The 25,973-nt window shown below is 51.8% G+C and overlaps 1 protein-coding gene across 2 annotated transcripts in view; it reads left to right on the top strand.

Annotated features, from left to right (window-relative positions):
* MAD1L1 (MAD1 mitotic arrest deficient-like 1 (yeast)) overlaps positions 1-25,973 on the top strand; it is a 396,911-nt gene that overhangs the window by 231,827 nt on the left and 139,111 nt on the right. For both annotated transcript variants that reach the window (XM_012639097.1, XM_012639098.1), the window contains one exon: positions 14,877-14,965. In XM_012639097.1, coding sequence (XP_012494551.1) covers positions 14,877-14,965 — 89 coding nt within the window. The remainder of the gene's footprint in view (positions 1-14,876; positions 14,966-25,973) is intronic.

The following is a 25,973-nucleotide window of genomic DNA, read 5'->3' on the forward strand; positions in this document are numbered from 1 at the left end:
TTCAGGTGGTGTTTTTATGATATGCCAGGCTGTCCTGGAGCAGTTCTTATCCAGGGCTAATGGCACCACACCCCTGATTGCTCTGCCCGATCCCTGTGGATTATGAGGTTTTCCTATTGGGCTGGTGGACAAGGACAGACCCTACCCTCAGCCCTGTGTGCTTTCTCTGGTTGTTCCACGTGGTGCAGTCCTCGGCCCTGGGGACTTTCCTCACCATGTGTGCTAATCTGTGCTCTGCTAAGTACTTGAGAGGTCTGTGCTGTGTCCCCAAGGCATGCTCCTCGGTGGGGCTCTGTGCCGTGCATGCTGGTGGCTTTGGCCTCCCTGCCTTCCTGGCCATGGCTCCTCCACGCAGGGCTATGCTGCCTCCTGGAACTCGCTCAAGGTGCTGAGCCAGGACCAGGGCTCACCTTGCTGCTTTCCATCTTTTGCTGTTCTTTGCTGCTGTCCAGTGACTTGAAAAGCCTTGTTTTCTGGTTTTGTCTGTGATTGTTTATTTCAGTCTGAAGGTTCAGTTCCATCGTTGTTCAAGGAGGGCACAGAGAGGGTCCCCTGGGGGACCCTGGGCAGGAGTCACGGCAGTCATGGTGGAATGGCCCCTCTGGGAAGTCAAGGCAGGGCTGTCATTCTTGTCTGACATCAGGGCCATGTCAGGGAGGAGGTGACCATCTCTGCGCCAGGTAAAGAGGAACAGAGGGCCCAGGCACACACTTGGTCTGCACTCACCGTGGCCCGGCCTTCTGGAGCACAGTGTGGGCACAGGGTTTGAGCAGAGAGATTGATCTTCCAGAGACAGACTTGGTGCTAGGAATAGCCAAAGTGTGCACAGAACCCTCTCCAAGGGAAAAAAGCCCTTCTGGTAAGGTCTGCTCGCTTCGCTGCCCTCCTACCAGACATGCTGTGCAGCTGGGTAACCCTGGGAGCACTGGGCAATTCTTCCACAAGGTTCCGGGGAGTATATTGTTGCTTTAGCATCACCCACAACGTACAGATTTGCAGGAATAAACGAAGGAAACCTAATTTCATGTACTGAGTACTTGCTTGTGGCCTCAGGGAGGCATATGAGTGGCTAGACCTGGATCCTTATTAGTGTCTCATTCCCAGGCCTGGCCACGGAGGCTCTTCCCACCCCTGTTGTACCAGTGGGACCCCGATCTCCCGTGTGTGGCCTCAAGTCTCACCAGCCTGGCTGCTCCATGGGCTGACCGCTCCACAGATCCCTGCCAGGGTGTGCTTGGCATGACACAGCCTAGGCAGATTTGCCCCTGGGAGATTTGGGAAATGAGTCTTGCTCTTTGACCTTTGGATAAGTGATAAATAAGTTTTCTCCTACCTGTTGGGGGAAGCACTTAATCAAGGTTGGCAGACCTTGATTAAGGTTTGCTGTCTCTGGTTTGGCTGTCTCTGGTTTGTTGAGGGAATTTTCACTTCTTTGTCAATATTTCCTTATGCTGAGACTGTTGGTATGAAGAAAAGTGTCTTTCACACATGGCTCTGCCTCCCGAGCTGTGATCAGCCTCAGGGACTCCCTCGTTGTGTTCTCTGCCCGTCCTCCCATCCCCGGCCACGCTGTGAGCCGGCCTGCTTCTCGAGTTCTTCCTACGCATTCTGGTGGGGTTTACGATGGTGGTGAGGAGCTGGGGGGCTGATGGCGGAGGGCCCCAGTAAGCCCTCTGGGTGACTCCAGCCCATGCGTTCTTGCTTCAAGAGCTCCCAGCTAGGGGGCCCTGGTGACTGACCGGAGCATGCCCTCCCGGTGTCTCCTACTGCACTCTTCCTGGAGCCCCCGATTTCCTAGGTACCTTCTGCCTTTACCCGTGCTGTCTGCATGGCCCTCCTTTTCCTTCCGGAAAGCTCCTGCCCTGCTTGTTGGCTGCTTGTTCCTCCTGCCTTGGCCCCTGGGCTCGAGGTGGACGTTCCGCACAGCCTTCCGTGCAGCTGTGCCCCTTGACCCCTGGGTTCCAGAGCAGCTCAGCCTCCTCGCTGGGCCGTGGGCTTCCCTGAAGGATGCAGCTCCCCTGACTGGCATTTAGTCCTCAGACACTGCCCTGTGGCCCAGCCCTGCCAGAGATTGGTGGACAGGGCCAGCCCAGATGTCCCTCGGGCCCTGATGAGAACCTTCTCTCAAGGACCTTTTGCTTCTCAGCAGCCCCTGGAGAACTCAGCTGCGCTGGAAAGTGCGGGGCTTTGGCGCGTCCTCTGAGGGGCTGCAGGTTTGTAGCTAGGACCCCCAGAGGGTGTAAATGGACTGTTCATTGCTCAGCCTGTGGGGATGTTGTAGATTTTGTTTCTGAGGTTCTTTCTCAGGGGACAGTCTAGCTGAAGGGGTAAGTACAGCCACATGGATTTTGTTTGTTTGCCTCCTTGATGGCTCTGTTCCCTGAGTGACGTTGTGGCCCACCAGGGTGGCTCTTAGCCACCAGCCCCAGTACTCATTTGATAACTAGTAATTTGTAATGTCCCCTTCCTCACTGTCTGCACACACAGCTTTAGAAATATCAGCATACATAGCTGGGCTGATGCCTGGAGTCCCAGCTACTCGGGAGGCCAAGAGGCAGGATCGCTTGAGCCTGGGAGTTGGAGGCTGCAGTGAGCTGTGATCATACCACTGCACTCTAGCCTGGGCGACAAAGTGAGACCTTTCGAGCGGGGATGGAGAGGGAAGGGAAGGAATGGGGGAGGGAGAAGAAAAAAAAGATCTACAGAAATGTCTCAAGTGTTAATGTTAGGTACAGAGCAAACAAAGGAAAGTAATTTATACTAACATACTACATATTCGGTGTGCAAACCTGTGGGCATGAGGACACTGGAAGTTATGGAGATTATCCCTGCGTCTCTCTGTGGAATCGCTATAAGGCGGCCGCTCTAAGTGGCACAGGTGGGCTGTGTGGGAGGTGCCAGTGCCTTGGAACCACCAGCAAGGCAGGTTTCTAAATGATGGATAGTAGTTGAGTTCTAAACAATAGAAACTATGACCTTCCCTCCATATAACTGTAGTTGCCTTTCTAAAGAATTCGTTGATACTGAAAGTGTGCCAGATTACTTTGTGCTTCCTTATCAAAGGCACTAGTTTCTGGGACTGGGCTCAGATCACTATAAATAGCTTTTGCACCTGCATAAACGTTGGCAGGACGTTTGGAGGTCGTGCAGCATGCGAGAGTGTTCTCCCACCTGAAGACCTGTCCTGCACATTGCAGGATGTTGTATCCCTGCTCACCAAGTGCCGCTGGAGTCCCCCTCAGCATTGACAACCAGAAAGTGTCCCCAAGGGTGAAGTACTGCCTCACCCTTCAAAACCACTGTGCTGGCTGCTGTCAGCACCATTCTTCAGTGAAAAGCTGGCCTTCGAGGACCATATGAAGTCTGAGCAGCCTGGGACCAGGTAGTGGGACGTGCTGGATGCAAGCATAGGAGTTGGGCTGAGCCGAGCTCATCCTGTGGTCCTGGGGGAGGATCCTGCAGAGAGGAGTCCGGAGGGTAGCCATCTCTACACAGCCAGGAACTCACCAGGCTGGCTCCACTGGGGGCCAGCAAGCCAGGGCTCGTGGAGGCTGCTTGTGTCCCCTTTGGGGGCCTTCTCTGTGCCCCTGCCAGGCTGCTTGAGGCTCAAAGGAGAACCCTCCCCTCCCCAGTGAGAGGAAGGGAGGAGCTGGCATTGGGAGTAAAATTATTCCTCCATCTCTTAGCGGAAGACTGTGTTTGGAGGCTGGTGACCCAGAAGAAGTACTGGGTCCCTGATGGACAGGGAGGGTTTGGAGCCTGAGTAGACATTGCACCCTGGCAGGCAGGACAGGGCAGGGCAGGGGTGGACACTGCACCCTGACCTGGGCCTCTGGTCTGTAGCCACTTGTCTCCTTGGGTAGGGTGAAGCCAAGTCCTGTTTGGCGCAGGCTCCTGGGTGTCTCCCCTCCCTGGTGGTGAGAACAGAAGCATATGGGACAGAAAGGCTGCAGTGACAGAGAGCAGGCCTGAGTGAGTGCTGCTGGGCTGGGATTTCAGAGTGACTTTGATCTGCTCTTCAGCTTTCTGGTCTTTGTCCCCAGCTGCTCTGTTCCTCGTCAGTCAGTACGGTAACGGTGCGATCTGGTCTAGGTTGAGGTAGGCAGACTTCAGCCCACAACAGGTTTGTATGAATGAGACTTTGCTGGAGTCCAGCCACACCCGTGTGTTTGTTTCCTGTGGCTGCTGTGCTGCCCTGCGGAGGCCAGGTGGCTTCTTGGCACTTTCCACTGGGAGTTGTCTGATCCCAGGTGTAGGTGATATTTAAAGGCATTGTCACCTGGGTGCAATGTCTCACACCTGTAATCCCAGCACTCTGGGAGGCTGAGGTGGGAGGATCACCAGGAGTTCCAGACCAGACCGAGCAACATAGTGAGACCCTGTCTCTTCCAAAAAAAAAAAATAGAAAAATTAGCTGGATGTGGTGGTGTGCGCCTGTATTTCCAGCTACTTGGGAGGCTGAGGCAGGAGGGTCGCTTGAGCCCAGGAGTCGGAGGCTGCAGTGAGCTGTGATGACGCCACTGCACTCCGGCCTAGGCAACAGAGAGAGAACTTGTCTCATTTAAAAAACAAATTAATAAATAAAGGCAGTGTCACTCCTCAATTCCTGAGCTTGATCCAAACCTGGGGAGGCCTGGCTTTGGGTGTCTGAAACTAGAACTGAAAGCTCTGCACCCTTCGCTGCAGCTCACTGAGTTGCAGGCCCCAGGCCTTGACCAGGCACTGCTGGCCTCCCCACCACGGTGCACAGCAGGGCCTCGGGACCCCCAAAGCCCTGGTGTAGGCAAGATGGCATGAGCCCCGCATCTGCCACAGCTGGGACTGCCATGCAGGCTGGCAGGAGGCCTTTGCTGCATCCCAGTTGTGTGGGAGATGCCCAGGTGCCACAGGAGCCTGCTGGGGGCCCCTCCCTGCGTGGTGTCCTCAGGGCCCATTGCTGGGGAAGAGGCTGAGCTTGTGAGACCACTCAGGGCAAGAATTTTGCCCCACAAGATGACCAGGCCAGGATCCCAGAGCAGAACTGTGACGATGCCTAAATTCCTTCCACGCTTTGACATGTCCAGAGCCTGGAGGTGGAGTGGTGAGGTGGTAAATTGGCCTCTCAGGAGCTCCGCGTGTTCACGGTTTCGTGCTTCAGGGGAGGAGTTCAGGGAGCACCCTTGCGCACATGATAGGGATGGGACTGAGTCGGGCTCTAGCGCTGGTCTGCTGTGGAGGGACACGCCTTGGCTGGGTGGCCTGCCGAGTATTAGCTGCACCCAGGCTCTGTGTACGTGTCTGTGTGTGTCTACGTGCTATTTAAGTGAATGGCACGTGCACATGGCGCAGAGTGGAGGAAGCGGCAGAAGGTGAAACAGTGGAACTCAGGAGCCTCGCTGCCCGGCCCACCAGTCCCTTCCCCGGAAACAGTCCGTGTTACCCATTTCTTAGGTGTCTTGGAAGATAGATTCTGTTTGCTGGTTTCATTCTGTGCCATCTGATTTCTTCCTCGAGCAGTCCAATGGTATGGACTTTATTACCCTTGAGTGGAAGTGGAGAAACAATGGCTCAGAGAGTTTTATAGTTTGAAGTTTTATACAGGACAAGTGGTGGGGCTGACACCCGACCCAGGTCTTGGTGACACTGTGGCCTAAGCTCTCCCCACTGTGCGTTGCCCTCAGCAGCATGGGGCCAGGCGCTGCAGCCCTCCGGGGACGGCATGTTCCTCCTCACCACACCTGTCTGCATGACTGGGGGCCTCGGCTGTGAAGCCCCCCCCCCCGGCCCCCGCAGTGTGTGTGGCTGGAGGCAGGGAGCGCAGACTGCCACGGTGCCCACATGGCCTCAGGAGGGTGTTTAACCCGCCTTGGCCTCAGCCTTCTCACCTGCAGAACAGCCAGCCTGCCTCCTGCAGCAGAGCCTCAGGAACTGCAGGATCTCCTGGGGGGGCCTCACTGCTCCCGCACACCCCCAGCACAAGGAGAGGGCACGGTCAGGCTCACAGGACCACGCAGGAAGCCCCTTCTCCTGGTGCTCTGTTTGCTTGGATCAGGCACTGCTGGTAATTGTGCCTCTTCCTTACGGAGGGTGAGCCAGAGAAAGGACCATGAACTTGTGTATTCATTTCAGAGATTGGAAGTGGGCAGAGCAACCCTCTCTGGGAGATGAAATTCAAATGAAATGGGGGGCAGGTATTCAGGCTGACTGAAACCGGCTCTTCAGCAGTGGCAGTCAGGCCCGGCCGAGCATGCCCCCACAGGCCTCACCCCTGCTCCCCCAGCAGGAGACATGTGTGGGACCCGTGACTCCCGTGGCAGCCAAGCCCTGTGAAAGTCGCTGTCTTTGGAATCCTTTCTGTCAGGAGTTAAGTGTGTGTTAAAATGGGGACGTCACGGTTTTAAGGCATTTAGGGGTCTCTCAGAAGATGCGATCCAATTATTCTTTGTGTTCTTTTTTTTAAACCAACTCTAAATACAGATTTTTCTCAGTGAAGTATGAAATAGGCAGTCGCAGATGACAATATTAGTGCATTTCCAATTTTCTCTTCACTCCTTCCTGTGCCAACGAATAGCACATGGACAGGCTTGTGTTGGCTGGAATGAAGCTGGTGACAAGTAACTCTCTTCCTGGCACAGAGCAGGCCTGGCCGGCCCTTGGGAACAGGGGCAGGTCCCTGAGGCCCCGTCCAGCCCTCATAACTCAAGGGGGAACTGGGCCTGAGAGAGGTGGGACACTGAGCAGGTGTGTGTGCGAGAGAGGGCGAGTGTGTGGATGTGTACATGTGAGAGTGTGTGAGCGAGAAAGTGGGTGTGAGACTGTGAGTGTGGGAGAAGCTGTGTGCGGGTGGCGAAGGGCCCAGGAACAGCCCTGGGCAGGGCAGGGTCCAGCACGTGTCAAGCCCCTGCTCTGGGCTGTGCCTGGACTGGGCTTTTAATCTGGGTTTCCTGACTCAAGTGGAAACCTCAGGGCCCGGTGGTATCATCCCCCTTACAGGTAGGGATGGGACATAGTCTGGGTACCAGGGATCACAGATATCTCTCCCGTCCCTGAGTGCCCAGGTGTTGGTGTCCCCACCCTACACACTGACCCTCCATGTGGGCACCCCTCACATGTTGCTGCCAGGTCTCAGTGAGAAGGGCCAGAGAGGTCACAGGGCCAGATCAGAGCCTCCAGGGCAGGGGTGGTGGGGTGGCGATGCGGTGGCTGCTGAGGTGTTGCCGAGGGCACCCTGGGACCCCCACTCAGTTCTCATTTTCCCACAGCCTGCCTCTTACTGAGCAGGGTTCTCCTCCTTTCAAATATTGATATCTTTAAATAGTTTCTTAAATTGGGTGACTAGTGGATAAACAAATTCTAGGTCTTTTTCTTTCAGCATCGACTTAACTCCCTTTGTATTTGTTCTGGCCTCTGGGAAACCACCCAAGTTTCCCACCCCGCCCTGTGCTGTGTCTCTGGGCTTTCTCTCGGGCCCGAGCTCTGTGGCGCACTGGGCTGCACGCGCTAGGGAAACGTCAGTCATCACATCCATGTTTGCCATCCGCGCTCGAGTGCACCCCTGCCTGCGTGGGGCGCCTACTGTGTGCCAGGTTCCGTGCTGGGAACAGGGGACCAGAAAGTTGCTGTCTCAGCCCCCAGGGAGTTCCCGGTCTGGTGGGGAAGAGAGCCAGGCACCTTGGTTATCGTCGTGAGGCAGAGTGTGCAGTCATGGAGGGCAGGTGGGGGCTGGAGAGGCCAGAGGAGTGGGAGCTGGCAGTTCGGGCAGGGGAGTGGAGTGGGCAGTGGGGGTCGTAGGGGAAGGATTGATGGAGAAGGTGACATTTCAGCCTAATCTGAAAGGTGGTGAGGAGTCAATGCAGATGGACCGTTGGCTCACAGGTGTGGACTGTGCACCTGCCCTTTTGCAGCCCTTGCTCTATCTTTGGGCCTGCAGGTGGGAGGGGGTGAAGGTGAGGAGAGGACAGGGCAGGGCTGAGATGGGCCATGGGACAGCCCTTGGCAGGTGGGCCTGTGGCATGTCTGGGCAGGGTTTCAGGCACAGGCTCAAAGGGTGGCAGGAGTCGGCCCCTGTAAGAATAAAGTTGAGAGTTTGTTAGTTATGAGTCTGCGATTACCAATTAAAATAAAAGGAATTGATTTTTGCCTTGAACGTTGTGACATACATATGTCAGCATTTCCCCCTCATTTCTTGGAAATCACCCAAAAATAACAGGAAGCATGAAAACCAAAATGGCACACTTAAATTTTGGTAGGACAGAAATACAGCTAAAGCCAAGGCCCAAATGGGAGGTAGGTGGCCCCCAGCATAGGTGGTCACTGCAGTGGGTAGATGTGTACACAGGGTGAGCTGAGATGGGACGCCCTGGGGAGAGAGCCCTGTTCTTCTCACTGGCAGAGCCCCCTCCTCTGGGAGAGGGGAATCCTGAATCCTGAGTTTGCAGCAGGAGGCCGGGGCATCCGCTGGGGCAGCAGACGTTGGAGCCAAATGAGGAGTCACCTGCATGCGCCAGGTGTGCATGAAGCTGTGTTGACCAACAGAGTAAAGAAGGATGTTTGCTGTGATGCAAGCTCAGAGCTCCCCGTCCTTCCTGCTGGAGGGGCCCATTGGACTTGCAACACAACCATCTGATTGGATTTCTTAGAAACAAGAAAATGGCCTGTCCTTTCCCCGCTATGAACTTTGTGCTTCAAGCTGGACTTAATAAAACTCACCTTCAGTGGTGAGTAATGAAGACAGGTAAAACCACATGTTTGTGTAAGGCCAGAGGAGAGAAGTAGGAAAACAAATGGTAGAAAAGTTTGGCAGAAACAGCAACTGACATTGAGCTGATAAAAATGGTATCCAAACATTTTGCAAGAAATAGGGGAATCTGTGAAGCTTGAGCAAAGTACAAGCAAGAGAAGAGGTGGTGAGATCTGAGGAAGGGACAGAACAGGGAGATCTCAGGACAGGAGAGGAAGACAGAAGCTCAGGAAGGGCAGCGAATCGGAAGGGGCACAGGGTGTGATGACTGAAAAATTGACTGAAAGGACCAACAGGAGGTTCGTGTGTTTAAGTGGAAGATTAAACCAGCACAGAAGTTAGGAAGACAATGTCAGTGCAATGCTGTATGTTCTGGTAATATAGAATTTACATATTTAATAAAAATGTTGAGATAGGAGAAGGGAGAGAACACAAAAATGGTTTTCTCGTCGTTAATGGCTAAAGGTGAAAACAGCCATTCAAAGATAACATCGAGCAGTAAAAGTATATTGAACTGTGTGTTAGGTTCTCTAGAGAAACAGAATCAATGGGATTGATCTATCTATTCATGTGTCTGCCTAGAGAGATTGACTGATCATGAGGAACTGGCTAACATAATCATGGAGGCCGAGAAGTCCCACAGTCTGCGTCTGAAAAACTGAGACCTAGAAAAGCTGGTGGTGCAGCTCAGTCCAAGTCTGCAGGCCTGTGAGGCAGAGGGGCCAATGTCGGAAGCCCCCGGCAAGCGTGGGACGAGGTGAGGTGCCCCAGCTCAGGCAGTGAGTCTGCAGGGGAGGGAACCTCACCCCCTCTGCTGCTTGTTCTGTTCAGGCCCTCAAGGAGGTGGGCGGAGCCTGCCCACATGAGCAGGGCCGTCTGCCGAGCCCACTGATGCCAACGCTGATGCTTCCAGAAACATCCTCACAGGTACCCCCAGGGACGGTGTTCACACTGGGCATCCCCATCGAGTCACAAACTGTACAAAGGTGAAGGGCGTTGTAGTCATAGTCAGGCACTTGACATAGGAGCTGTAGCAGGTACTGTCTAAAACAGGAAAGGATAAGTATGACATAAAGCTGGAGTTATAAAAGCAACCAGAACAAAAAGCACAAACTTTTCTAAATAGCAAGAGAATTACATGTAAGAAAGTAAACACGATTTAAAAGGCCACAGCATGATATAGTTTTGAAAGCTATACACAGAATGCATAACAACATGAGACGATAGAAATAAATACAAACATATGTCAAAATATAAATGGACTAAACTCTCCTATTCAAAGGAAAAGTCTTTCTGATTGGACTGCAAAACAAAACCAAAAAAGTTAGAAAATACAGGTTGCGAAGGCAATCTGGGAGTTGCAGACATGTAACAGCAGAAGCTGTAGTCTTGATGCAATTGAGTTTGAGTTCAAGCTGGAAAGCGTCAGAGAAAACAAAGGCAGGAGATTTTCAGTACTGAGGTTCCCAGTAACGTGGCACTGCTGCTTGGAAGAGCAAGAATGAGGAGACGTCCCAGGGACAGTGTCGAAGGCACCGGTAGTAGGGGAATCTCTTTTCCTTCCTAATCCATGATGTATCGAGTAGGCAAAGAATAATGGACAAATAGAATATGTATATAATATATGTAAAACCCTATCCCCCAAACACACTCTAAAAAGAGAGAACACACTCTAAAAAGTGCTCATAAATATTCAAAAAGATTAATCAAATATTAGATAATAAAGACAACCTTTAGAAATTCAGGTAAGTAGAACTAATATAACTTCTCTTCGATGTGATAAAATTTTAAATCAAGAACAAAACCAGAAAAAGGCTCCTAACACATAGAAATTAAAACACAAAATAAAAAACAGAGCCAAAGACTCTATCTTAAACAATTCGTGGTTCAAAGAAGAAATGCAATTCAAAAGTGCAGAAAATCTAGAAAATAATTGTAATGAAAACACATCTCATCAGAGCCTGTGGGAAACATCTAAATTCAAGAGTTTAAATATTTATATCATTGAACAAGAAAGCATGAATATATATGGATTAAACCTCTGGCTCAAGAAGTCAGAGAATGAAAGTAAAATAAACCTTAGTAAAACAAAAGGTAGGAATTTGTAAAGATCAAAGCTGAATTTAATAGGAAAGTGAAAAATGGTAGAAATAATAAGTCAAAGATGCCTGTTGTTTGAAATAAAACCAATAAAACATATGAATTATTCACAATTCTAATGAAAAATTAATAGAAAGCATTGCCACCCAAAATAAGAAATAAGACTAATTACCTTGGAGTTCTTGACTGGAAGGGGGCATGAGAGAGCTTTCGTGCGTGCTTAGAATTCCATCTTGACCTCAGTGGTGGTTACAGGGGTGTAGACATGTGTAAAAAGTCACCAGGCTGTGCACATGAGATTTTGGCACTTTACTGTGTGTAAGTTGTGCCTCAGTGGGACAGAAAATAAGTAAAAGCAAAAATAAAAAAATAAATTTAAAAATAATTGAGGTCTACCTTAATTCTATAAAAAAAATTATGAATTATTATCACAACTCCATTTAAATAAATTTAAAAATCTGTGCAAAGTGAATAATTTTTAGGAAAATGCAATCTATCAGTATTGACACCAAAAGAGAGAAATTTTAAACAGACCAATTATTGTAGAGTAAAGTTGTCACAAAATCTCTAGCTCTTCACAAATTCTACCAGATCTTCAAAGTACAGACACATTGAAAAACATATAAGCTTGTGGAGTGTGGAGAGAAGAGGGGAGATGCTTTTGGGAGTGAGCGTTGCCTTGACGCCCACGGCTGCAAAGATCTCTCAGGCCTGTGTGTGCTCATGTGCGTGTTCCCACACACACGTACTAGCAGTCAGTGGGGCACTGGACACCACTGAGTGTGCGTGTGTGCCCTGTGGCCGTCACATTCAAAATGACTGAGCGGGTAGACAATGAATCTACATCAGATTTTGCGTAAGCTTGAACATATATACCTCTGTGGAAGCTATTTGGATGACTCAGAAGGCTTTTGGGTTTGATGCAATGAGTGTAGCCCAGATAAAAGTGTGGCACAAATGCTTCAAGGATGGTTGAGAATCTGTTCAAAGTGATCCACGTTCTGGGAGGCCTGCACCAAGCAGAACACCCGAGAATGTTGAACGTGTGCAGGTTAAGAGACGCTGGGAGAACTGTGTGACGTCCCAGGGTGCCTCCTTTGAAGGGGACTGAGGCTTCATTGTCCTATGTACAATGTTTCTTGTATCTTTTTCAACAAATGCTTCTATTTTTCCTGTTACATGGCTGGATACTTTCCAGACAGACCTGGTATTAGGAATGCACTTCAACAGCACATGAAAACGTACCATACGTGGTAGGGTTTATTCCAGGATTGGCCTCTTAGCTTGATTTTAGGGTTTTACTTTGTGGGAATTCCTTTCCACATTTGCTGGAAAGGCATTTGACAAATCCAACATTCAGTCTTGATTAAAACTCTTGATAAAATGTGAAATATGGGTAATTTCTCAGCATAATAAGATACCTATTTCAACCGAAAGCTGACATGCTATAAATAAGGAACTATTAGATGCAGTTCCAGGAGCCACACACAACTTAAGGATGTCCAATATCACAGGTGTCACCTACTGTCACTCTGGAGATGCTGAGTTGGACAAGGGAGAGAAATCAGAGGTATAAATCTCAGGAAGGAGGGAAATGGGAAAACTGTCACTCTGCAGCTGGTATGATTGTGTGCCATGAGAGTCAACCGAAAATGCTGCCGTCAACCAGAATCAAGGAAAGGGGTGGGAACAAAGTTTTAAAATCGTATGTACAAAAATAAGTTAGGTAATAGAAGAAAATGTCCCCATTGACAGCAGCAACAAAAAGGTGATAAAATACCCAGGACTAAGGCCTATAGGCAACGTGCAAAATCTGTGTGAAGAAAATTTTTACAAGCACTTGAGGATCATAAACCACAATGTGCTAGTGAGAAGACGTTGTCCCTGACCGGGAGCCTCAGCCTCCACAGGTGCTGATTCTCCTCATGCTAGTCCTTAAATCTAACGCAGTCCCAACTTTTACAAGGAGGCTTTTTTGTTTATTTTTTTTTTTTTTGATGGAAGTGAGTTGCGGACACAGCAGGCACTGGGAAGGCGAGCCGGGGGCAGGTTCAGGCCCCACTGCGCAGGCGGTGCCTCTGCCCTGATCTTTCACCCATGCAGGCCAGCCATGCTGTTCACACGCTAGGGCGTGGCCAGGACCCACACGGGGTCCATGAAGAGGGTCCATGCCTCCACCCTGAGGGGGCTCCTGGCTCTTCTGCGTCCATCTAGGTCAGTGCTCGTTGGCCAGTGCAGGGGCTTGTTAGATTCCTGTGAATGTGAATGTGCACATTCTGTTCGTTCTTAGATCTGGCGGCGTTGACTGAGATAATTCTTGATTTGTGGCTTTTGTTAGAAAAGATCTATCCAAGGGCGTTTGCATGCAGGACTTCTTTTGTTTCCTAAATATCCCTGTGGCCAGTGCTGTGTCCAGATGCCAACAGCTGGGTGCCTGTGTTCCTGGTGGTGTGCTGCCACTTGGTGGCTGCACCTTCCCTGGAAGCCACGCACAGGGAGGGCCAACCTGCCGTGTCACTCCTCACCTTCTGGAGAAATCCGGGACCATTCAGCATGCCTGACCACCTGTAAGAGAGCCAGAAAACAGCCCCTGAGATTTGAGGTTCACGTGACAGAACCTAGAAACCCAAGTCTATGCAGGAGCAGGGGTCACCCCTGGACGAGTGTCTTCGGCCTGAGCCATGGAGCCCGTGGAGGTGAGGGCCTGCCTTCTGTGTCTCCAGCCCTGGCACCGTGCCTGCCCCTCACATGGCGGTGCCTCTGCTGAGTGCCTGTTCTGGCCAGGGCACTGGGCACACAGGGGCAGACAGAGGGCTCAGGGCTCTGCACTCCCTTGGGCTTGTGGCCTTATGTGGGAGACAGACCATCCTTGGATCCAGAGGCACAAGACCCTGGGGCAGTGCCCTGAGGACACTTGATAGGTGCCCTCAGAGCTCAGATGGGAGCCCTGGGCCAGCGAAAGACACAGCATTCTGCTGGGACAGAAGAGAGAATGTGACCCTCTCGGGTGGGGAGAAGGAAAGGGTGGATACAAAGAGGCCCCGGGCAGGATGGTGTTGGGGATGGGGCAGGGCCGCTGTCCGTCACACAACTTCAGCTGGCCCTAAGGGCACTGAGTGTCTAGGAGAGTATGGTGACCCCAGGAGGGTATCAGGGCTGTACGCTTGTCCAAGGGGCACCTGCTAGATTGTCCCTGTGTTGGCAGGAAGTGGAATCTCGGGATCAAAGAGGTGATGTCATGTCCCTGAGGTTGCAAAGACAGCAAGTGGCAGAGAGCATGGAGACACTGGGGTTCCTTCCCCGGACTTCACGAATTCTCTATTCTGTGCTCTGGCCCCTGAGGCCTTGAAGACTCAGTGGGCTCGAGGGCAGGACCTGTGGGCTGGCCTGAGGCCAGCCAGAGCCCAGTCCAAGGATGCCCACCCCGAGCTGCAGTGGCTACCAGGCCTTCTCCGTGTTTCTGCCAGGCTGTGGCCACATGTCCTCTTAGAGTGTGCCTGGGTGGAGGGAGGGGACACCAGGGGTGCTGAGAGGCTGCTCTGGGTGAGTCTCCAGCACCCAAGCCCAGGCTGGCGCCTGCGTAGCCCGAGCCCACGCAGCCCCCAGGCCGGCGGCCGCCTGCCCGCCATGCCTGTCTCTTTGCCGCTTCTTCTCAGGCCTCCCTCACCCAGGTGTCGAGCCAGTTAAGATCCACATTCCGTCCTGGGCCTTGTCGGCATCTCATGCTGTTCTGTAGAGAAATTTGAAGTAGCAAAATAAATAAACTATTGTGGCTGTTAAAGTGATGGCAAGGTAAGGTAATGCTCTCCCCAGTCGTACGTCCCCTTCCCCAGGGACTCCAGTGCCCCAAAGGACTGTGTAGTCTGTTGCTGTTCCACAGACAGAAGTGCCAACACAAAGGAGACTCATGTTTCCACAAGTTGGATGCTCTGTGGCCTGGTGGCGCCAGCTCTAGGTGGGGTTGCTGCTTGCGGGGTGCGGACAGGGCCGGGTGGAGGTTCTCGCAGCCTCTGGTGCCCCGAGTCTGGTTGACTCTTGGTCCTGTGTTTCCTTGTAGTTGGAGATGGAGCTGAAGATGCTGAAGGCCCAGTCGAGCTCCGCTGAGCAGAGCTTCCTGTTCTCCAGGGAGGAGGTGGACACACTCAGGTATGTCCCAGGGAGGAGAGAGCACACCTGGGCCCGCCCTCCAGCAGCCTCTGTCCCCTGTTCCAGACCTGCGGCCTCTGCACTTTGTTCCCTTTCATGCTTTGTTACCAGCTGGAGCCTGTGGGTGTCTCTTTCCAGCTTTGCCTTCCTGTTTTCTTTTTAATCCCATTTCATCCACTTAGGTTCCTCTCTGCAGAGACCTTTGTCCCCAGCATGCAGGAGAGAGCAGAGCTCCTGTCCCGGAGCTGCCAGGTGGGACCTGCCTTTGTTGCCAACAAAGCAGCAACACAAGGCTAGGGGCAGCAAGGGTCTGTGGGCCATGGTTTTGGGGAGGGGCACAGTAAGTGTGTTCAGAAGAGAGTCACACACAAAGGCAGCAGCCAGACCAGACCTCTACCCATGTGTTGAGCGGGACCCGTCAGTCCTTGCCACAAGACAGCTGCCACTCTTCGCCCCTGCCTTTGCCTTGACATGTCCCGTTATCCCTGCTCCTTGCCAGCACCCAGCACTAGCTGAGCAGAGGCCAAGGGGAGGCCTCTTTCCTAGCGCTCTTGACGCTTCCCTCTGCCCTGGAGCCATACCAGGCGGCTTAAATAGGAGATTTCCAGAGCAGGTGTGGGCAGAACTCCTGGCCTCTGGTGCCCAGGTCGGCCCTGCCGTTTCAGCTTGTGATTGGAAGTGACTGTTGGGCAGGTCATGCATGTCCTACTGGACGGTCTCATGGCGGCGGCCGCTGTGTACTCAGACTGAGTATGGCAGGGTGGCCTGTGGCTCCGGGGGCTTCAGTGTAGCAGCCACCCCTCTACTCTGAGAATCTGTTACGGGCCAGATGCTGGGTGTCCAGAGTTTCTCCTGGTGGCACAGCAGAGACTGGCTGTGGGGCCCAGACAGCTCCAGCAGGCACAGAACGGCCCCAGTGAGGTGTGGAGGTAGAGGGAGAGCGGCCCTCCCGGACCCACAGCAGTTTGGAGGGCAGGCAGGCTTTGGTCCCAGCAGACCAGGCTGAGCCCTAGCCCAGCAAGTGTCCAGCAAGTGGCAGCTCTGGTCTCTTCTAGGTTTGAGGTTTTCTCCAGAGTGTTTCTTATGCATGGACCATGGCATTGTAAATAGCCCTCTGGGAGCCCACCAGCTTCTGAGGTGCTTGTGTTCCCTTCATTCAGTCGTTCAGTTATTCAGATACTGTGTGCTGGGGGCACCTTTGGGGAGCACCAAGGCTGCAGAGCAGTGAGCACAGACGCACGTTCTCTGCCTCCGCTCATTTTGCAGTATGATGGGGACTGCATGTGGGATCATGGCTGTGTAATTACAGGCTGAGGGGTACACTGCAGAGCTGCGGGAGTGGGTGGTATTGGGCGTCAGGAGGGGCTCCCCAGGAAGTGTATCTGTGTGCCATCCTGGGGTTGATGGGTCGGTGCGGGAGCCATGTGGGAGGGTGGGTGTGGGAGGACGGCCATGCTGTCGCAGGGACAGGACGGCAGGGAAGCCGGAGACCAGGCGCGGGCTGCGGGGAGAGCTTTAGTGTTTATCCTGCCAGCCATGAGGGGCTCTGCCGTGGAGGAGCACACAGCCAGATGTGCAGCTCCAGCATCACTGGCTGCCGGGCTGGGGAGAGGGAAGGGGGACTTGGCAGGGGTGGGCAGCTGTCCCCCAGCCAAGTGCTGGTCAAGCGTTTGCTGTGGTCAGCCCCCTGTGAGCTGAAGTTGGCTGCTACCATGCAAAGAGCGGTAAAGCGTGCCTCCCGCACACACCCCACTTAGAGGAGCAGCCCCAGTGCCGTGATAAAGACACTCACGGCACGGAGGGCCGCCTGGGGGCCTCGAGAGCAGGTGGTGTGCGAGTGGGCTCGGAGGAACAGCACAGGGGGCCGTCCGGCCTGGCAGAAGCCTGGAGGCCAAGGCTGGGTGAGTGGCCAGACAGGTCCTGTGTGTGTCTGCTGCCCAGGAACAGGATGCCTGTTGCTGTCCCTGAGAGGGCATCCAGGGCTGCGTGGGTCCTAGGAGGGGCCCCGTGTAGTGGAGTATTGTAAAGGGCTATCTGGTTGCGTGGTTGGCACCTGACTCTACACAGTCGTGGATGCCATGGGAGGCAGGTGGCCATGTGGGAGCCATGTGGTAAGGTGCTGGAGTAGGGAGGTGAAATTTGGGGAGTCAGTAGGTGTGGCCCCCAGGCATCAGGGCAATTGCTGAGGCTGTAGAGAACTGGCTGCTGCCAGGCCCAGCACCAGGCTCCAGCTGCCCTCGCGGAGACAGGGGTAATTCTGCCAGGCCTTTCCGTACCTGGAGTCTCTTGGCTGCCAATGGCGGGAGGAAGGCTAGGCATGTGTCAGGTTTGTGTGGGCTGGCACACTTTAGATTTATTTATTTTTACAATTTAAAAAAAGGCCTTTATCATTGCTATCTTTTATATCCAGATCAAAGCGTCTCATTTGGAAAATGCAGCGTGGAAAGAAGAGCCTTTGTGGCTAATTAATAGAAATCGGGTCAGCGCCTGTTTAGAAGGCTTTGCTGGGAGATGCCAGCAGGTCACCCTCAGCTCTAGAGCACTTCGCCTTGCAGGGGGCAGCTGAGAGCCTGGGCTGGTGGCGGGCATCATCCTCAGCTGTCCACCCTTCTGGACCCCATTTGGGACTCCCCAGCCCGTGCAGCAGAGCACGGTCCAGGTTTGGGAGCCAATGGGTTTGCTGGGAGCTCTGGGCAAGGCCATGGAGCCTGCAGTGACAAAGAGCCCACCTGACCCAGCCTTTCGTGAGGGACATAGTTGGGACCATGGGTGGAAAACGGGGGCTCATGCAGCCCGTGCTGACTTGTCAGCTTCTTAGGGGGATGGGGTGCTCAGGCTGGACTGAGCGTGCAAGTTAGCCCCAGCTGGCCAGGTGTGGCCCGGACTGCCTCACCACGGTCTCTACGAGGCCCAGCTCTTCTACAGCTGGACTTCAGGCCTCCTCCCTCCCGGAGCTTCCCTGCTGCGAACCTCACCCACAGCAGGCTCTCAGCAGACACACATTAAATGCCCGTAGGGTTGCATCATTGGGGTTCAGCGCGTCCTAGGGAGACATCTGTGTCTGTAGCTCCCTGTCGTCTTGGATGAGGGGCCTCATGGCACCTGCTTTGCTTTGCTGGGAAACCCACCGGGACCACCTCAGGTGGCCCTTCTGGCTGGTGGGGCTCGGCAAACTGCAGACCTCTCCCCTGGGGAGAGCTGTGCCCCGACAGCAGTCAGACCCCTGCCTGCCCTGAACAGATGCTGTGGTGCCTCTTCCTTACCCCCAGCCATTGGAGATGGGGAGAGCACAGGCGCACAAAAGGCTTCCCTCTGGGTGACCCCTTTCTCCTTTTAGTCTTCTTCCTCCCCCTCCCCCTTCTCTCCTCCTCTTCCTCCCCCTCCTCTCCTTCTCTTCCTCCCCCCTCCCCATTTCCTCCTCCTCCTCTTCCTCCCCTTCCCCCTCCTCCTCCCCACTGCCCGCCCACCCTTCACAGTGACCATGGGGAGACTAAGGGTGGTTCCCACGCACATGCACACATATGCACACGTGTACATACACGCACACATATGTGTTTTACATAGGTATGTTACATATAAAAAGGCAGGAAGATATATATTCCTTATATATAAAGTACACGTATCACATTGCATGTTTTTCCAACGTGGAGTGCCAGGGAGAGCGCTGGTGAAGATTTAAGAGGCAGCAGCTGAAGAGCCCTTTCAACTGGAACAAATCTGAGCTCGCGCTTTTCTGCTGTCAACTAGCAGCTCTGGCAAATCCTAAATGTTGTCTGTGGATTTAGCAACTGGTAGACGTTCAGTGATTCCAGAGACTCGAATTTCTGTGCCAACACCCGTTAGTCACACTCCGGGAGCCCCCTCATTTCCCGCCACACTCGCTGCATTCTGGGTCCTGCGAGTGCCAGCCCAGCCCATGCAAAGCCCCAGTTCCGGGGGCTGAGGAATACTTTGGTTGTTGGGGGCATTGGAGATGTAGGCCCACCTCAGGGGAAAGCTTGGTGATTCCCCACCCACCTCTGAGGGTCCCCACTCCTCGGGGGATGGCACGGTGCTCTGTGATCCCCACCTGAGGGTCCCCACTCCTCAGGGGACAGCATGGTGCTCTGTGACCCCCACCACACTCCAGGGACCCGACACACAGGCTCATGTCCTTTCCACACAGCAGGTGTTAACTCTTAATGTTCTTTTTTTTTTAGTTGTCCAGATCGTTTCTTTCTACTTTTTTTTTTTTAGTAGAGACGGGGTCTCAACTCTTGCTCAGGCTGGTCTCGAACTCCTGACCTTGAGCGATCCACCCGCCTCGGCCTCCCAGAGTGCTAGGATTACAGGTGTGAGCCACCGCGTCCAGCCACTCTTAATGTTCTTTTAAATAAATTAGCTTTCATTGAACAAATCTCTACTGCAGTGCTGTAAGTCCAATCATGACCCGATGTGTATGTGATCAGGGAGACAGTCCCTGCCTACGAGCGCCCAGGGTGACTGGTCGATCTCTGAGAGCCCAGCCTAGACTACCACTGACATTTGGCCTTGGAGGGCGTGGCTTCCATTTGTCCTGTCCTGTTTAACCCTGCCGACTTCCCCTCTGCCATGGACAGAGTCTGTTGGCCTGAGCCGCTAATCCCACTTGAATGGCAGCTGCAGCCCGGGCGAGGCAGCCCTCAAACCTGGGGCTCTGAGGAGGGCTTGGCCCCATGGGCGCCGGAGCATGAGCTACCCAGCCAGGTACCGGGAGTCCAGGGGGAAGCTTAGGCACCTCTGTGGCCTGGTACTCCCCCCAGCAGCTCCACTGGGAGGACGAAGCTGTGGTCAGCAAGGCTCTGCGCTCAAGGGCCCAGCTGTGGGCGCCCCGTCTGCAATGCCGAGACCTCCAAAGTTGCCAGTGGCAATGGCGCATCCCCGCCTGGCTCCGAGGGTGGAGCTGGGGACCACACCGGTGCTGGTGGAAGGCAGGCTGGGTCCTCTCGCTGGTGTGGGGAGGAGGAGCAGAGCCACATCAGGTCTGGGTCCCCTGCAGGCCACCCACGTAGCCACCCTGTCTCCTTCCCACTGGGATGCCCTTGTCCTGAGTCTGCCTCTTGTGCTGTGCTGGGCGCTCGTGGCTTCTCCCTGGGCTCCTGAAAGCTCTCTGTGCTGTCGTTCAGTGGTTGCTTCCTCTCATCTGTTTTCTCTCCTCCTTCTTTCTGAATCTGCTATTACTTGGATGTGGATTTCCTGAATAGTTCTCTCTCTTTCTCTTTTTAATCTTTTCGATGCTATTTTCCATCTTTTTGTTCTAGTTTCTGTAATATTTTCTCAACTTTATCAACTTGCTCTTATTACTGTTACCGTACTTTTAGTTTCCTGAGAGTTTGTGTATTTTTTTGTTGTTGTCCTCTGAATATTCTTTTTATATAAAACATCCTGTCAGTATTTTATGAATATCGTATGTTCACTGTTTGTTTGATGTTAATATGGTACCTTTTGAAGTTTTCTTCTCCCCATATAATCTGTCAGCTTGGTGGTTGGGCCCTTGTTGGGTGTTTCATTCTGGGGGGTTTCCTGAGAGCTGCATGATCTGCGCACAGTGAGCACCAGGCAGCTGGTTGGAAGTGCCAGGACCCGGCCGGGTGTTACTGGGGCTGCCCTGCTGGGGCCTGGCTCAGCCAGTCCGTAGGGAGCCTTTGAGATCAGTGTCTTCTGGCCTTTTCCCTTGACCTGGTGTGTCTCCGGAGAAGACTCGGGTCTGTAGGGCATGAGCCTGTCCTGCCAGCTTCAGGGCGCCACGTAGGGCACCATGCTGGCAGCTTAGTGCCACTGTGAGGTCCTCAGTCCCCCTCAAGTTCCTCTCGCAGTGGGGTGGCTCTGCCCTCAGCCCAGAGATCTTCTGTCTTCTCTCTCTAGTGTTCTGCCAAGATACAGGGTTTACCATGTGGAACACAGGTTCCCAGCCTCCACCCACAGAAGCGGAAGAAGGCAGCAGTGCCCCCATCCCCACCCGCAGCATCAGCTGGGCAGAGCAGGGAGCTCACCCCCGGCACAACCTCCGGAAGCAGCCAGTACTCTCGTTCCCGTGCCGGCAGGGCTGGGCAGGAGTGGACCTTCACCCCACTCGGCGGTGTCAGGAGTGCCGAGCAGGAAGCTAATCCTTTATCCCACCCCATGTCAGAGAGGCAGAGTGAAATGGGGGATCTCCTCACCCCACCCCTCCATGACCCCAGGTCACAGGCCCAGCAGAAAGCTCCCCCTCCGCCCACTGCAACAATGAGGGGATGGGAGGGGCCCATCATTTCTCCATCCTGGTATCAGTGGGACCCGGGGGCACTGAGCTTGCACCCCCCCGTCTCCACATTGCCAGGACGCTGTCCACAGGGCCACCCAATAGCAGAACCTCCACCCTGCCCTCTGGGTCAGGCACTCCCAGGTGTACCTGTGCCAGACAACAGAACGTCAAAGCGCATGACCCAGAAATGGATAGAACTGAGTGGAGGAATAGACAAATCTACATTTATAATGGAAGACTCTAATTCATCACCCTCAGCAATCGATAGAACGACTACACCAAGGCAGGAAGACATGGAACTGAATGTCCCTGTCAACCCGCAGGCCCTAACTGATGCCGTGGAGCACTCTGCCCAACCACAGCGCAGCGCCCATGCCTCCTGGCTCATCTGGGGCGTTCACCAAGGCAGACCCCAACAAGCGTGAAGGACTCACCTTCATAGACTGTGTCCTCTGATCATAACTGAACTCAAGCTAGAAGTCAATGACAGAAAAACAGCAGGAAAATCTCCAAACATCTGGAAATTAACCACACTTCTGTGTTGCCTGTGGGTCGGAGAGGAAGCCTCAAAGGAAGAATAAATGCAGCCAAGTGGCCGTGGAAAGACGCACACGGCTGTCGTGCAACAGCTGGGTCAGTGCTGGGGAGGAATTTCTAGCACTAAGTGTTTACGTGAGAAAACAGGAAAGGTCTCTAATTCGTGTTCCAACCTCAAGAACTTGGAAAAAGAAGAGCAAAATAAGCCCAGAAAAAGCAGAAAGAAGGAAATAGCAAAGAACAAAAAATAACGAAATTGAAAAGAGAAAAACAATATAGTATTGAAAGAAAAGGCTGATTTTTTTTTGCAGAAAAAAATAAAATTGATGGATGTGTGGCAAAATTGACAAATATAAAAAGACACAGGACACAGTCATTGACCTCAGGAATGAAGGAGGGGACACCACTGTGGATCCTGGAGCCACGGAAAGGTATTACGGAGTCCTACGAACAGTTCTATGCTTACGTTTCATTAACTACTTCCTCAGAATCTACCAGCTACCTGACTCAGCCGAGATGAACAGGTGGTCAGAATAGTCTTACAAGCGTTCACAAATGAAGTCATAATCAAAATGCTTCTAAGAAAGGTATCTCCAGGCCATGGTTTCCCTGAAGAATAAAGAATAATTAACGTCAATGTGACACCATCTCTTCTCGCAAATAGGAGACTGCCAGGGTTTAGGGGGTGGGGGTGCCTGTGTCTACAGGATAGCGAGAACAGCCCTCTGTTGTTGGGACGGGCATGTCTGTCTGGGTGGTGGGAGCACATCCATCTCCACACATGACAGCGGCCCCCAACCTTTTTGGCACCAGGGACTGGTTTCATGGAAGACAGTTTTTCCACGGATGGGGGGAGGGGAGGTGGAGCTCAGGCGGTGATGGAGAGGGGAGTGGCTGTGAGCACAGATGAAGCTTCTCTCACTTGCCCGCCTCAGCTGCTCACCTCCTGCTGTGTGGCCCCCCATCCTGTTCCTCAGTTTCATGGAAGACAGTTTTTCCACAGACAGGCTGTAAGGGTCGGCGGAGCTCTGCGGCCCAGTTCCTACGAGGCCACGGACCAGTACTGGTCTGGGGGCTGGGGACCACAGACGTATGACATATTGCACAGGAGTAGGCACATAGCAAGTGCACATGAGCTGAAACCTGGCCATCTTGGCGGATTGTGCCAGTGTAGTTTTCCTGGTTTCGATACTGCTGGTGGGTGAAGGGTGTGTAGGACCTACCTTACATTTTCTGCAAATTCCCGTGAAACCATAAATGCTTCCTAGAAAGTTTTTTTTTAAGAAAAATCCTTCAATCAATCATCCGGTTTCACCCCTACCTTCTCCTGCTTCCAGAAGTAACTGCCAGGGGTGCTCATTCCTGAGACCTTGGGGATTTTGTGGTGTAAAAGCTTCTCAGCTTTTCCATTGCTGACCAAGGATTCAACTTGTTGGAGTCATTTGCTGCTCATCCATCCTCTTTCAAACTTCCAAAGGTGTTTTGACGTTGTGCCTTCTTTGATTTTCTTTACCTTTAGATATATGCCCCCCCCCAAAAAGTAAGAAAAACCTATGCTCTTGCTCTTGTTTTAGTGGAATTTTGAGAGACATTATACCTGAACACACATGTTCAAGCTACCATCTTCCTATATATATATTTTGAGATGAGGTCTCACTGTGTTGCCCACGCTGGTCTCAAACTCCTAGGGTCAAGTGATCCTCCTACCTCAGCCTCCTGAGTAGCTGGGACTCTAGGCGTGTAACACTGTGCCTGGCTCATGTGTATTTTTTAAAATGTGAAACACATACTATTTGAATCCTGTGTCTCCACCTTATATTCTAACATAAACACTTTTCCATATTTTTACGGGTCTTGTTATAAGTATTAATGTATAGTTTGTTCCATAATTTACTTGATTAACCCTTTTTGTAGCTTGACTGGTTTCAAGGTTTCGGCTATTAAGAAAAAGTTGTGATGAACATCTTTGTGGATAACCTGTTGGCCATGTTTTGACTTATCTGTAAGAGAATTTTGTGTATCTCAAGAGACTGACTCTGTATAGCCTGTGGGAGTCTAGTTGTATCTCGGAATCTGATCCATTGTTTTTATAAGTGATGACAGCAGTTCCCTCTAGTAGTGGCAGTGGTGGTGGTAGTAGCTGTGGTTGTGGTGGTGGTAGTGGTGGTGGCGGTGGTGGTAGCGGTGGTGGTAGTAGTAATGGCAGTGGTGGTGGTGGTAGTAGTAGTGGTAGTAGCAGTGGTGGTGGTAGTACTAGTAATGGTAGTACTAGCAGCAGCAGCAGTAACGATTGTAATAAAAGACAGCTTACACAGGCCAGACACTGCACTATGTGCATTCTTCACACTGTTGTACTGGATTATAGCAGCAGGCCAAAGGGTTTAAAGATACTTATTTGATTGAGGCATAGTTTGCAACCCCAGAACACGCCCACCGTCAGCCTGTGGTTCAGTGCAAGAGGAGTGCCCAGGTCGGGGCAGCAGACTCCATCCAGGAGCAGGTCGAGAGTGTGCGTGATGTTCCGAGTTCCAAAACAACAAGTAGGGGAAATCCAAGTCTGCATTTGGCTATTACCACGTGCCTACGGCTCTAAAGAATGTCAGTAATGAGACACGGACTGCCATCCCCCACCAGATGGCAGGGTCTTGTGTTGGCCAGTGTACACTTAGCATGATCCCCACCACAATCAGATATAGGACATATCTAGAAGACTGGTTATTTTTTACCTTTTAAATTATTATATAGTAAAATTGTATTTTTTTCATGATGTGAATTCTGTGGATTTTAATCACTTCATAATCCGGGTACAAAATAGTTTCATCCCCTCAAGCCCCCAACCCCGCCTGCCACTCTCCATGTACACTTATACCCCTTGGCAGCCACGGGTCTCCATCCCTAGTGTTTTGTTGGTTCCAAGAATGTTCTATAAATCAAATCCTACAATATGTGATCTTTTGAGGCTGGCTTCTTTCATTCAGCATAACGTCTTTGAGATTCATCCACGTTGTTGTGTGTGTAAAAGTCAATTCCTTGCCGGGCGCAAAGGCTCCCGCCTGGAATCCAAGCTACTTGGAGGCCAAGGCAGCAGGATCGCTTGAGGCCAGGAGTTTGAGACCAGCTTGAGCAACATAGCAAAACCTAAAAAAAAAAAAAAAGAAAAAAATTAGCCAGGTGCAGTGGTGCGTGCCTGTAGTCCCAGCTACTAGGGGCTGAGGTGGGAGGATTGCTTGAGGAGTTCGAGGCTGCAGTGAGCTATGACTGTGCTACTGCACTCAAGCCTGGGTGATAGAGTGAGACCCTGTCTCTTCTAACAAAAAGAAAGAAAGAAAAAAATCAATTCTGTTTTGATTGCTGTAGCTTTGTAGTAAATTTTGAGATCAGGAAATATGAGTCTCCTAACTTTGTTATTCTTTCTCAAGATTTTGACTCCTCTGATGTCTAAACAATATTACATCTTCCTGTCCTTTATCATGGATGTCTGTATGTTTATTTAGGTTTTCCTTACTTTCTTCTATCAATGTTTGGCAGATTTTAGGGTAAAAATCTTACACCTCCTTGGGTAAATTTATTCCTAAGTGTTCTTTTTGATGCTATTTAAATGGAATTGTTTTCTTATTTTCCTTTTCAGATTGTTCATTGCTAGTATATAGAAATACAACTGATATTTTGCATCTTGTGATGTTGCTGAATTTTTTTATTGACTATAATACATTTTTTGCATATTCTTTAGGGTTTTCTTTATCATGGCATCTGCAAGTAGGGGTATTTTTACTTCTTCTTTTCCAATTTTGATGTCTTTTTTTCTTTTCTCACCTAATTGCTGTCTGTGTTGAATGGAACGCCAGCCTTCTCGTCTTGTTACTGATCTTAGGGGAAAAGCTTCCAGTCTTTCACCATTGCGATTGGCATCCGCTATGGGTTTAATAACCTACAGGTCTCATTTGACAGCTTACGGATAAACTGCCTGGGGAAGGTCGTACGATTCCTGGCCTCCATCCTGTCCCTGTGTGAAGAATCTCATCCTGAGTTCCTCAAACTGTTGACGTACTGATTAATATGTAATTTACTGACGTTGAAAAGGACACTGACTTGTTTTTGAATCATGAAATGTTGCTGATTTATTTCTGAATCATGCAATCTTACTGATTGTCTTGCATGTAGAATGTTTTATCCTATAGCCAGTGTTTGCAACTTCTGTATTGTACCCTC

Source organism: Propithecus coquereli, unplaced genomic scaffold (assembly GCF_000956105.1).
Source record: "Propithecus coquereli isolate 6110/MARCELLA unplaced genomic scaffold, Pcoq_1.0 Scaffold137, whole genome shotgun sequence".
Taxonomy (NCBI): Eukaryota; Metazoa; Chordata; class Mammalia; order Primates; family Indriidae; genus Propithecus; species Propithecus coquereli.